Source organism: Juglans regia, chromosome 8, assembly GCF_001411555.2.
Source record: "Juglans regia cultivar Chandler chromosome 8, Walnut 2.0, whole genome shotgun sequence".
Classification (NCBI taxonomy): domain Eukaryota; kingdom Viridiplantae; phylum Streptophyta; class Magnoliopsida; order Fagales; family Juglandaceae; genus Juglans; species Juglans regia.
Window position 1 is genome coordinate 30,349,584 of NC_049908.1, and position 12,640 is coordinate 30,362,223.

General features: G+C 35.2%; 2 protein-coding genes across 4 annotated transcripts in view; both read right to left on the bottom strand.

Annotated features, from left to right (window-relative positions):
• Window positions 1–12,640, bottom strand: part of LOC109004516 (probable disease resistance protein At4g27220) — a 963,953-nt gene that overhangs the window by 906,990 nt on the left and 44,323 nt on the right. The window lies entirely within an intron of this gene.
• Window positions 983–11,383, bottom strand: LOC108987836 (protein BONZAI 3-like). 2 transcript variants are annotated; one of them, XR_004802257.1, is made up of 17 exons: window positions 10,716–11,383; window positions 8,956–9,003; window positions 7,629–7,777; window positions 7,440–7,488; window positions 6,788–6,844; window positions 6,356–6,535; window positions 6,124–6,258; window positions 5,959–6,020; window positions 5,754–5,847; window positions 5,546–5,660; window positions 5,335–5,411; window positions 4,693–4,830; window positions 3,853–4,017; window positions 3,653–3,766; window positions 3,481–3,577; window positions 1,547–2,148; window positions 983–1,452 (listed from the first exon to the last, which is right to left on the bottom strand). XR_004802257.1 is itself a non-coding variant. In XM_035693290.1 (16 exons), exons 1-16 carry the CDS (start codon window positions 10,872–10,874, stop codon window positions 2,027–2,029), a joined length of 1,761 nt encoding a protein of 586 aa, XP_035549183.1. In that variant the 5' UTR covers window positions 10,875–11,383; the 3' UTR covers window positions 983–2,026. The 2 variants fall into 2 exon arrangements, 1 of the variants encoding a protein (XP_035549183.1); XM_035693290.1 differs by having other exon boundaries at window positions 983–2,148.

The following is a 12,640-nucleotide window of genomic DNA, read 5'->3' on the forward strand; positions in this document are numbered from 1 at the left end:
TATATATATACATACCTCAAACTCACACACATCTGTCGTGGAATTTCTCGGCCGTTGTTGATCTTCAAGTACTTCTATATACCCACTACAAGAAATCAGATATTTTTCAGCGATTTTTAGATTGTTGCAAAAAAAATCGCCGCAAATAGTCATTTTTTGCAGCGATTATTAATTCGCCGCTGAATTCCAACTTAACTCATAAGACATTTTGAAGTGGAATTTATGGTTCATTTATTGCGGCGATTTTTTGAACTATTGTGGCGACTTTTTTCGTTGCAATATGTTTTTACTGTAGCTTCGGCCTCCCTGGCCGACTGCTTAGCCCACCATTTGATCATTAGAAAAGCTGCGCGCATCTCTTGTAAGTTGTTGATTTTTCCAAGGAACATGAGCATGGGGCATTAGTTTATTTAACTTTTTATTCTCTAGCTTTTCATGCACTCCTCATGTATTAATTGTAAAGTGATTTGTTTTGAGCATCTAATGACAAAGTAGTATTACAAGCATGTTTAAGTAGTGTCCCAAAACCATCATATATTAAAGGAAAATAGGTATTCAAATTTCAACTAGGCACTTTAACAAACTAGGATATTTAATTTGTAACATCCTAATTTGCTTTTCCCCAAAAACTTTAGGTTAGATTGATGATAAACTAGATTATCTCGTTTGTTTTTGCAGATGAGATAAGATGAGTTGAAATTAAAGTTAAAAATTGAATAAAATTTTTGAGGAAAAGCAAATTAGGATGTTATTTTTGTTTTAAAATTTGAAAAAGTTGAATTGTTTATATTATTTTGTATGAAAATTTGAAAAAATTGTAATGATGAGATGAGATAAGATGAATTGAGAGGAGTTGTAAAAACAAACGAGGCTTCTTACGTCTAAAATAATAAAAATGAATCTTAAATATTTGATTTGAGCTTAGCTCTATGAACTTTAGAATTCTTATAATCAAAAGAAAAAAGCCATGTGTACCATTAGATGTTATAAGAGAAAAACTTGGTGTACAAGCTCGCAGTCAATAATATTTGATACAATGAGTTTCTTTGGACATACCTCTTTTCGGGGCGAAATTATTACATTAATAAGGAAAATATGAATACATTTTCTAGGGGATGGGATATCCTATCAATCACCCTTAAAAAAATGACAAAACAATCAAATAAACACGACTCGAAAAATGGTATCAGATAATTAGTCTGGTCCCATAGTTGGCCATCATAAACACGTAAACAAAAGAACAAGAAAAATAATAAAAAGGAAATAAAAGTTAAAGAACTGTATGTATAGAAGGTAGGGGCGTGAAGGGTGGTGGTGTGGCGGTACATGATCAGGACCATATGCACTGTCGACGATGTGGCACGTATGGCACATGCACTGATCAAAACGTACGGTAGAAGAGTGAGTCGTAAACTCAATGAGGAGACAGTTGGCCTGGTGGTGCATGCATGGCTGCAATTGGAGAAAATAAGGATAAAAATGCTAGTAAGCCAACCAGCGGCCAACTAGGAGAGAGTGGCTTTAAAAAAAGGGCCAAAATCATTACCATATGGGCGGCATGTGGTTGCTGCAAATGGCTTTTGACAACCATGCACGCACAGGCGGCAGACTTCTTTTGGATGGTGGAATAGGTCGATGATCAAGAACTGACGCTTCCATTGGTGGTGTGCAAGTGAGATTGTTGAATGGATGAAATACAACGTATCTGGCTTTCAATGGCTCGCGCGGATTAAAAAAGAACTTGGATCAAAAGAAGAGACAAGCGTCAGTGGGAGAGGGAAAGGCTCTCGTTTGGGGTTTCTTTCGAGGGGGAGAGAGGGACGTCGAACAATCTGATATACCCTTCTATTTCTTGGCATTAAAACTGTAACTCCTTGCCCACACCCACGAAGGAAAAAGGAAACACCTACTTTCAGGCCTGGGTCAATCTATCAGTGGGACAGACTTCAGAAAAGCTTGGCAGTTGCGCCTGTTGATCAGCGGTATCACACCTTATTTGACCCTATCCAAACGCTTGGGCATATACTTAAGTACCAGACGCTTGGGCTTCATGGAGAGGGCGTGGCTTGATATCTCTGCACCGCATGTAAGTCAAGAACTGTCCTGGTAGCTCTTCCAAAAGAGCCTGGACCACAGAAATCTGCCCACCTGCACATACCACAACTATGTTATAGTTGAAGTAAAATGGAGTTCAAGCAAAAACAGAACAGCTGCAACAAGATAAAAGTAAAAGGAAACTGCTCATGCCAGTTGATACAAAAGTCAATAGGCCCAAACAGATGATACAAACGTCAACGGACAAATGAAGTAGAACTGACTTTTGGGTTGTAGCCAAGCTGTTTGGTGTTGGTCGGTCAATGTTTAACCCATAAAGAGTTGAAATTAAAAAAAAAAAAAAAAAAAGGCAAAATAAAGGACCAAGACAGTGGTGGCAACAGCAGTTCATGCAACATCTCCGTCAAATACAATTTCGGTGTTCAAACCCACCCTTTAATCCTTTCTTCACTCCATCAATGAATAATTATCTAACTAGGCATTGCAATCAACGATGTGGTTTTGTTGCTTTCTCTCTCCCCACAAAAAAGCTCTAAACTCTCTAAAAAGCAGAGAACGAAGTCCGTCCCAGCTTCTCCGTCCCCTTTCCCTCCTTCCTTTCTCTTCTCCCTAATCTAGATCTTCTCATTCCATTTTTCCATTGTTTTAAAAATATCCCCCCTTATCTTCTTCCTCCTTTTGTCTCTAGTTTAAGTCTTGGAGGTTAGTTCTACTGCTGTCCGACCGGTTCCAACCACCACAAGCCCACAATATACAGAATCGATTCCCACCATTTGATCACCCACAGCCACCCCTCAGGTACCAAACAACCACACATACTGCCCCTCGCCAACAAAGACAGGCATCGGCCACCTGCTCTCTTTTTGGCAGTTAACTCTCCTTTACTTGCACCTCAAGTCCCTAAAGTGTTTTCCAGTCCTTCCATTTTGTTTTTACTTCGTTTTCACCTCCATTTTTGGCACCCTGGCACCCTTTTGCTGGAAGTATTTACTCTCAATTCGTTTTTGTCAATCCACTTATGACCACCACGTGCCTTATCTTTGATTTGGCTGCTTGCCGATCTACCATCCACGACCACAAGATCATTATTCTGATTGGTGCATGAGGCCCATGCGTCACCCTCCTCAACAGTTTACTTCCTTTTTCGGAAAACAAACGGTCTTTTTTGCTGGAAGCAAACATTCGTTCTTGCTTATTATTCTGAGAATAGGGAAGATGTGAGCATGGGGACTCTCCCAACACTCCAAAGCAGGTAATTATGTGCATCATTACCACCATGGCTCTCAGTCACAAGGTCACAATCTCTTAGTTGAATTGCACCAAGAACGACCTTTTATTACGGTTCCCCCTCCTCAGTTTGGTAAAGAAACAGGCATCTGGACCCAATTTTTAGCTCCATACGTGCACACACCATTATGTACTTACCATGAACATCTCGCATTGGAACAAACTGTACAATGTCACGTGTAGCAACACGATCTGTAGAGCTCTCTAATCGTTGTCCTTTATCAGCATCAAGGACCTGCCACAAAAACTAAGTTAGATGACAGATTAATACATGAGGGGAAGTTCAAGTTCTAGAAAAACAATGCCATACCTCCATTTGTCCAAAATCTGCACTTCCCACTCCCACTATAAGAATTGATAGTGGAAGATCAGATGCCTTCACCAAAGCGTCTTTCGTTTCTTGAAGGTCTGTAAGGACTCCATCCTAGAAAAGGGGGCAATTTATTTGATTACCAAGCGAAGGATTAAGGTGGAAAGAGACATCAAAATGAAGTTAACTATTCTATTTACCGTAATAATGAGCAAAACGAAGTACTTTTTGCTGTTGTATGAAACGGATTGGCTTGCAATTTGAGCAGCTGTTTTAATCACTTGGCCAAACAACGTTGGTCCAGCCAGAGTAACATTATGTAGAGCACTTGCATAAGCAGACATGATGCCTTCAACTCCTTCAACCTATTGAAAATCAGAAGCTAAATGCATTACTTAAGGAGTATGAACATGTAGTTTTCATAAGGATGATACGTATGCTATGCAACAATGACAAATCACTTGATTTCAATGTGAGTCTGGTAACGGTATCACTTTCATTATCTTAACAATTTCACAAGAAAAAAGCACCATCGAGTGTAACACATAATATTATCAAGAGTATTGGGTTATAACTCGATCCATTTGATTTTCATCATTTTCATTTACTTAAAAGTTTTTAGAAGGACTATAAAGATTTTCTAGAACCTATTAATTGCATATCTAAAATTATTGTATATAACAGTTTTGCATGTGTTGTGGTTATCTATACTTGGTGTTTTTTCAACTAATGCTTTTACCAACTTCTTACTTGGTTGACGCTGACTATGACACTCAATTCAAGACCAACATAACTAAAAGTGGTAGAGGAAGAAAAAAATCAAATAAAGCAAAAAAATCAATATAAAATTTTAAGAACAAACAGTGATGAGATACACAGGTTGAAACCAAAATAAAAAATAAAAATCAGGGATTAACTACATTATTGCAGGAGGGTAAACAAGATGGCGATAGTTCTCTGGAAAGGCCAGTACATCAAACCAAAATGTTGCATCAGAGACGAAGCAGCAAAGCAATAATTATAAAATGGGCTCCTCTCACCTCAAAGCTACCTGCACTTCCATTCAGGTTGAAGCAATGTGAGATGGTTCCATCAAATGTTTTTCCACCAAAGCCCCATGCAGGAAAGCGCCTATCAGAATCATAAAACTGAATGACCTCCCCAACCTCCATTATAGCCTGAAAAGAATTCAGTTATCAAGCAGATAACAACTTCGCCCATCAACAATAATTTCTTTAAATGCATGCTAACAGAAGGCCCCCTTAACAAACCAGAATAAATAAACTTGTTTTTCTCAAAAGCTCAAGAAAGCAAATTGGATATTGAAAACGAGCCCCTTGATCAAATTGAGTTATAACAGAAATAAAAGAAAGCAATTTAGAAACATGTCTATGGACCAAACTTTATAACAAAAGATATATATGAACCAAATCAAGATAACAGCAAGTTTCCCAGGTCAGTGTTATATGTCGGGAGGTAATTTTGAGCGTCAATATCATAATGAAAATACAATTCATGAACTCATATAGGGTAACTCGATATGGAGGAGAGGAAGGACATGACAATCTATCCAAAAACCATTGGCAACAATCTTGTATCTTCTGTTCCAAAGAATACACCTATACTACTTTTGGAGTCAAAATAATACCCTATTGAAAGCACCAGAGGATGCACAGACTCACCTTCTGATAAGAATTCAACTGGCCGGAAGGATCAATGTAGTGTAAAGAATCTGGGTTCCGAGGATTTCCATTTGAGGCTGGACAAATTAAAATTGAATTTTCAAAGTATGAATAAGAGTCTTATTCGGGTGAAACATTTACAACCAGAAAAAAGAGAAAAAAAAAATCAATCATCACGCGTATACTAAATAGTCCTCAAGAAATTACTTACCTGTAAAGTCAACCGCAACCATAAAGTTGAGCTCAAATCCACAAGAAACATAATCAAGAAAGCTGTATTGTTCCTTCTCACAAAATTGATCCACAAACAGCTCTCCCTTCAAAACCTATATTGATGAATCATTGAACAAATGCATATTCAAATAAAAATAATAAACTGAAATATTTTAAGAAATTCTACCGCAAGTATGAATAAGTACCTTCTTGTGACCATGATGAGATGTTATTGTAAGATTTGCACCACTTCTACCTTCATGAAGTTTTTCCAGGTCGGCCACTGACTTCTGAAGTTTACTGATGAGGTAAATTTAAGAACAGTATCTTCTTTAGAGCCAGAGACTAAACTCGGATAACAAGGGAAAACAAGCAAAAAGGAATCCGCAGACTAACTAAATTCCCACTTACCCAATAAGCGAATGTTTGCCACTGCTGTTGAAATCAAAGCACTCGATAATCAATGGGTTATCCTGCAACAAGTCAAATTTCATGCACCACATGCATCTTCTTAGTCATCCAAACAGCAGAATATCCTATAATATATGTGACCAAATCTTAAGGTGACAAGTTTACCTTACTTCCAAACTGCTGCATACTCAGGCATAGGGGTTTCCATGTTGGATTTAAATTGTCGTTCACCACTTCAGTCTTGCATATTGGAATTGAGCCTCCACTCTCAACAATTCTAGATATTCTTAGAAAAGGGTTCTACAATAAAGTGATGAATTTTGAGGATAAAATAAACAACGAATATACATGCATACGTAACATAAAGCTTGAAGGTATCTGCTTTGCAAATACATACACTTTTAGAAAATATGTCCTTGTTATCCAAGTAAGAACAATGGAGTATCATCTCAACAACCCTCCTTGAAGCAACTGTTTCCTCTGCATGGATGGTGAGTACCCCTAAGTTCCTCAAAGCCACATGCCCAATCTTACTATGAAGATTAAGGGTTAAACTCCGATTTTGTTTGGTAAGTACCTGCCATGGAAGAGGGGGGAAGGATTTGATGTTCAGTAAGATTAAAAATGGCTGCAATTGCAACATTCTTTTCAACTGCATCGATGATAACCTAATATCTTAATATATCACTAAATTAGGGAAGTAGCTCTCACAGTAGTCTTTCAATACAAAAATTCTGAAAATTGATATAATTTTATACTCAATTTGCACCAGCTTAGTGAATAAGCATATGCATTCTCAACGAGCCTGATTGATCCCAAGGCAGCATACCTCTGATAGAACACACGTGGCCTCTCCAAGAAAATCTTGATCCTCCAATTTCAGCGTCTGAAACACAACAGAAAAATGGTTCATACAGATTTTCGAAAAATTATAGATCATACAGTAATAGTTTTGCATTATTCATTAATCACAATTGAAGTAGTTGACCCCCCCTCCACACACATAGATGTACAAAATATGTGACCAAATTGAGTAAGCAAACTGCTGCACACCATTCAGTGAGTACTTTCCCACGTCGGTCTTACAAGTTATACAGCTACACGATGTATCTATTGTCCAAATAACTTACGCTGACATAATAGTTGGCATCTAATAGTCATTAGTTATTGTTCTCGAATTAGTATTTTTGACAATTCAATGTGTTTAACCATGTATCAACAAAAATCTACCGAACAGGCTAGTCATCTAACCAACACATATTTTCTCAGAAAAACCAGTACCCAGCTCTTAGTCCCCGGTGTAAAAGAGTTTAACTAGCAAATTGCAGTATTCAGCACTTAAAAGGTATTGGAAGAGATACTACAGAAATGCTTAGCATGTACACTTTTTCTTGTATATTATTGGTACAAATTATAATTGGAAAAACATAACCTACAAAGATTATATCATTAGATACTTGAGGGCAGAAACTATAATGTACCTTCACAGGTATATTGTGATATTTGGTATCAACATCATACACATGAAATCTGGTGCGAAAATAAAGAAGGGAAATGTGAGTGAGTCAAAAGCAGTCAAATCAAAACAGGAGTTCCTGTAAAAAAAAAAGAAAAAAAAAGAACTATATCTACAAAACTATAAGCACTTAAAATGAATTTGTACAGCTTACACCAATGGCTGTACAATCTCGAACTGGAATGCAACTGTAACTTTTTCTATCCATGTGGGATTCAAACTATTCAGTATAACCTCAGTGCGGCCTAACTCCTCTAGTTTTCCATCTATTTTCTTCACATATACCACTGCCATGGGATCACTCTGAACAGAACAATATCTATGTTAGCTCAAACAACAGTAAGACAATCCTGATCAAAACATGAATGCATCTCATATGAGCACATAAACAAACTACTGTGTATTGAAAAACTCAAACCTTGAAAGCTATAAACACCTTTTTCCAGAAAGGGTCAACATGAAGTATTAGTTCAGCTCGCTACATGTGTAAATAATACTTATGGTAGATGTAAACCGAATACTACCAGGATAGGAATCCCACGAAAACTACTCTAAACTTGAGAAGAAAGAAAAACACCAGAAACTTGGGGTGTTAGCTCAGTTTCTAGCAATTTTGAGCAAACAAAGATGGTGTCCAGGATTTAGTCATCCAAAGGTTAAGCTGAAGAGATACAGAAGAAGCAAGAAACACTCCAAATTTGGAATCCATTTCTTGTTTGAGAAAGTCCTAATGGAAGACATATATCCTCCTAATCATTAAACACAAGATACCAATACTGTAGTTTTCTTTCCTCTAGGTCATAATATATCATTAAGAACACCAAAAACAGAACAAACAAAATTATATCACTAAGCACTGTAGTTTTCTTACCCAGGTTTTTCATCAGTGTATAATAATTACCCAAACTAATTAAGACAGTCATCGATCCACAAACATAGTAATCCAGCTCATTACAAGAGTATGACTACAAATATCTTATGTAAACAAAATACTGTCAAAATAGTAACTTTAACTTTTTTTTATAGGTAAATAGACATAGCCCAAGTACACAGAACGTATAAAAATAGTAGCTTAACATAACATAAAGTAATGATCATCTCACGTGCCCTTTGAAACCCTGACAAACCACCTTCTCATGCAATCTCCCCTCTGTTTTGGTTGTATCTTGAAGTGAAACTCACACAGTAAAATGTACTTCAACATAATGAACCAAAATTGTGATAGTTTTCTCAAAATTTAGAACTGATTAATTCATAGAATTATGTTAACTCAAGAAATATTATACCACAGTCTTGAATTAATACAAATGTGAAGTGTGGTTTGGATCATAATTTCAAGTCCGTGCTAAGCATAGAAAATATATAGGTGATGAAGGTGGACAATAGAGCTCCTAAACAAAAGATTTGGCAAAGGAAAGATGCTAGTATAAACCCTCATAAACATCACTACCAAACATATGGTTATTTTTAGAGAGGAATACCTTTGAAATGATGTCACGATCTCGCAAGTTAAATGCTGATAGGGATAACTGCAGCACAGATTAAAATATACATGAATACATTTTGAAAAAGCAAAAAAAATAAGTTAACAGTACAGAAATAAATAAAAAGACAAACTAAAAACAAAAGAGCCACGCATGCAGATAGAATAACAATTCCAGATGTCGAAATCTCCTATAATACAGTTAATTGATCCCCTCCCATGTAAAGTTTTTGTCAGGCAATATACTGCTTTGGAGCTTGCCATTATTCCACCCATTTCTTTCTAGTAAGGGGCAACAGAAATGCACAATTTCCATCTGTTGGAGATGAAAGAAATGGCAGGTAACACTTTTCAAGAATATAGGTGGCACTTCAACCTTTGGCACTTAAAAATGAGAATATTCAACTCCTGCACAATACTAAAAGGCAGCATGTTGCTTCATACAACCTCATCAGTCTCCAATTTACTAATATTCCGTTAACATATTTAGCTTGACTAAAAAGTTTGACTGCAGTCTTAAATTTAAGAAGTTGGTTACTATGTGGGGTATCAATTTAGTCAATTGACACTTTTGGCCCGTTTGTTGCTTGGTTTATAGTGTTTAAGAAGTATTGAGTTTCAAAACCTTAAATCTCATGACTTTTAACTGTTATTTCCGAAAAAATGAGGGAAGCGAAACAGGGAACGGAACAATAGGTGGTCTATGTCAGTAAGAAAAGTAAAACGAAAGCATCTAGTGGTCCTGATACGAGTAATAACGAAATACATTTTTCTATTGAAAAAACAGAATTTGGAATCAATGGCCTCGTCTGACACTCCAAAGTTGAATTGACATCCACAAAATGGAAATCTTACCAAAGTTTACACTTAAGAGGAGAATTTTGCAGTGCAACTTAGGAACTGAGGTGGGCTCATAAATGGATCCATGGTAGCAACTAAACCATACAAAGAACAAGCAGGTATGGCCATAGTTTTGAATCAAGTACAATGTATGGGGAAGATATCCATCCTTTCACAGTAAAAGCAAAACATCATCGTTTATCTAAGCCCGAAAACACATGGAACCCCGACCATGCTATCCATTCTCGATTCTGAGAAACTAGTAATAAGCCAAACATTTAAATGACAGACTATCAAAGTCAACATTGCGCTGCATGCCCCGCTTGCTTCATTTATCAAGCGAAACTCATAGCTTGAAAAGCATTAAGGAGGTAACATTTTAGCACCTTTGAAATACAGACAAACCGATCCTCTACCATGCAATGAAAACGACTTCTTTGATAATTTTACACATATATGTATTGAAAACATAACAATAACTGAATAACACTAACACGAATACAGAATATTTATTATTTTATTATCTACTCTTTCTGGATAACATTTTTTTAATCAAGTTTCTGAATAAGAATAGTATTACAGGGAAAACTTTAATGGAGAAGAAAAAAGTAACCACAATTTTAAAAAAATAATAATAATCGTATTCATATTATTCTTGTTCTCATTGTATTTTACGGGCAATGCCCAACATAATAATCATAATAGTAAGAACCTAAGCCAATCTGGGATAGAAAATAAATACTGATACGAATTTCAGCCAACGTGGGGATAAACAGAGTCTGAGCCACCGTGGGGTAGATCATAGAGAGCAGCACAGCTCATATAAATTTATATTAAAACTTGAAATAATATTAGTAAAAATTGAACATTTTTCTTTGTACAAATTATATATACAGGCGTTAGAATGGCTGTCACTACCTCGACTTGGGTGAAGAGTTGCTGGAGCCCTCGAGACCTGTAGAAGAACTCAACGGCGTCGTTGTGTCCTCGATTGTTGTTGTTGGTAGCTGTGGTTCTCTGTTGGACCCCACCCACAGCTTGCTTTCCTCCTTGCACATCCGAAAAGCAGTTCCCCATCTCTCCCTCTCTCAACCCCAATTTTTTTTTTCTTTTCTCTATTTAAAACCCTGGATAAATTATTTACTTATCCTCTAAAAAAATTTCAGAGCTCTTCAAACTCAACCTGTCCTTTGTATCAAAACATACAAAAAGGAAGATTTTTTACGTGTTTGGTCACAACCTATTTCGCAGAAAACGTGTGTTGAGGATTGTGATTGCGGAGGATTGTCTATCTCCGCTCTGCTCTGCTCTATATATTAATGGAGAAAAGCTGTTTTCCTACGAAGACGATGAAATGTTTCCTTCCTTCCTTCCTTCTTTCCTTCCTTCCTTCTGTGCAAGAACCTAGTACCTACGAAATCGTAGCATCTTTACGATGTAGCAGTGCTTTCTTGACGAACACAACGGTTGTTTTCTTTTCGTAGGAATCAACGAACGCGTGATTTCCTTTTCCCTTTGAGCAATCTCACGTTAAAACCAACAGAGAGGAAAGCTAAAAGGGGCATTGACGAACCCGGAAGATGGTTTTCTAATACAAAGAAATTAATTGTTTATTTCTAAAATCAATTTTCATTTTCTTCTTTGACCTTTAGTTTGTTGAAAATAAAGGTTGAAAACTTTGCAAGTAACGTCCAGAGTTTCTCGATAAACACTGGAAATAGTTTAATGAAAGGAAATAAATAAGAAGCGTTTGGATCGAGACAAGAGGAATTGAAATTAAAATAAAATATTTTTAAAATATTAGTTTTAAAATTATTTATATTTTAAAAAGCTAAGTTACAACTATTATACCTTTTTATGCAACTATTATATAAAAATTCATTCATTTTTGTTTTGATTTTAATGTGTTTGAATTTAAAAAATATTATTTTATTAAAAATTATAAATTAGTTACACGTTTATCATTTCTCTCTCTCTATCAGGCGTCATTTGTTTTTAAAATCAACTTATCTGATCTAATAATTACAATTTTATCAAATTTTAATATAAAATAAAATAAATAATTTAATTTTTTTAAATCTTAAAATAAAAATAATATTAAAAGTATATATTTTAATAATTTTTTATTTAATTTTTTAATTTTAATCTCAACTAATCTCATCTTATTTCTTTTTATCTATAAAAATAGAAAAATGATAAACTTACAACATTTTATATAACAATGTTTAAAAGGAGGGGTATTTTTGTAAAATACTTTATAAAACTAATATCATTTTATCAAAATACTCTTATTTTATAACATGTGTTGTGTAAAATATTGTGTATTTATCATTATTCGTAAAAATAAACGAGATCTTTATAAATAACAATCACATCAATCAACAAATTGTATTTCCAGACTTATATGTCACTAATCAAAAGTCAAAAACAAAAGTCCAATTAATATTTATTACGTTGCTGAATCACCATTCATACGAAACTTCTTGAGTTTTTTTTTTTTTTTCTTAAATAAAAGCTTGCAGTACGCTTTCAATTTATTATATCCGGAAAAGAAATGATATTTGTAATCGTGAATATGCAATCGTCGTATAATCATTTTAAAAAAAATAAATAAATATAAAATTCACATAAAAAAAATTAATTTTTTAATAGTAAACCCTACTCTTTTTTAAAGTAAATATACGACATTTACGTATTACACGATTGTATGTAGCATTACTCATAATGTAATTGAATCATATTAGGTGTTGAACGATTGTGTGTAATTCCTTCTTTGAATCAACATTGCTTCTCATTATCAAAGAAAATAACCAATGGATGCGCGTGTTTATTTCCCTTCTGGA

What these genes read in the sequence shown, in the direction of transcription:
- LOC108987836 (XM_035693290.1), bottom strand. Translation starts at nt 10,874, where the DNA reads ATGGGGAACTGCTTTTCGGATGTGCAAGGAGGAAAGCAAGCTGTGGGT. An exon ending in AGGACATATTTTCTAAAAGT is followed by an intron (nt 6,259 to 6,355) that starts GTATGTATTTGC and finishes ACTTTATTGTAG; the next exon opens with AACCCTTTTCTAAGAATATC. An exon ending in AGTTGAATTCTTATCAGAAG is followed by an intron (nt 4,831 to 5,334) that starts GTGAGTCTGTGC and finishes AATTCTTTTCAG; the next exon opens with GCTATAATGGAGGTTGGGGA.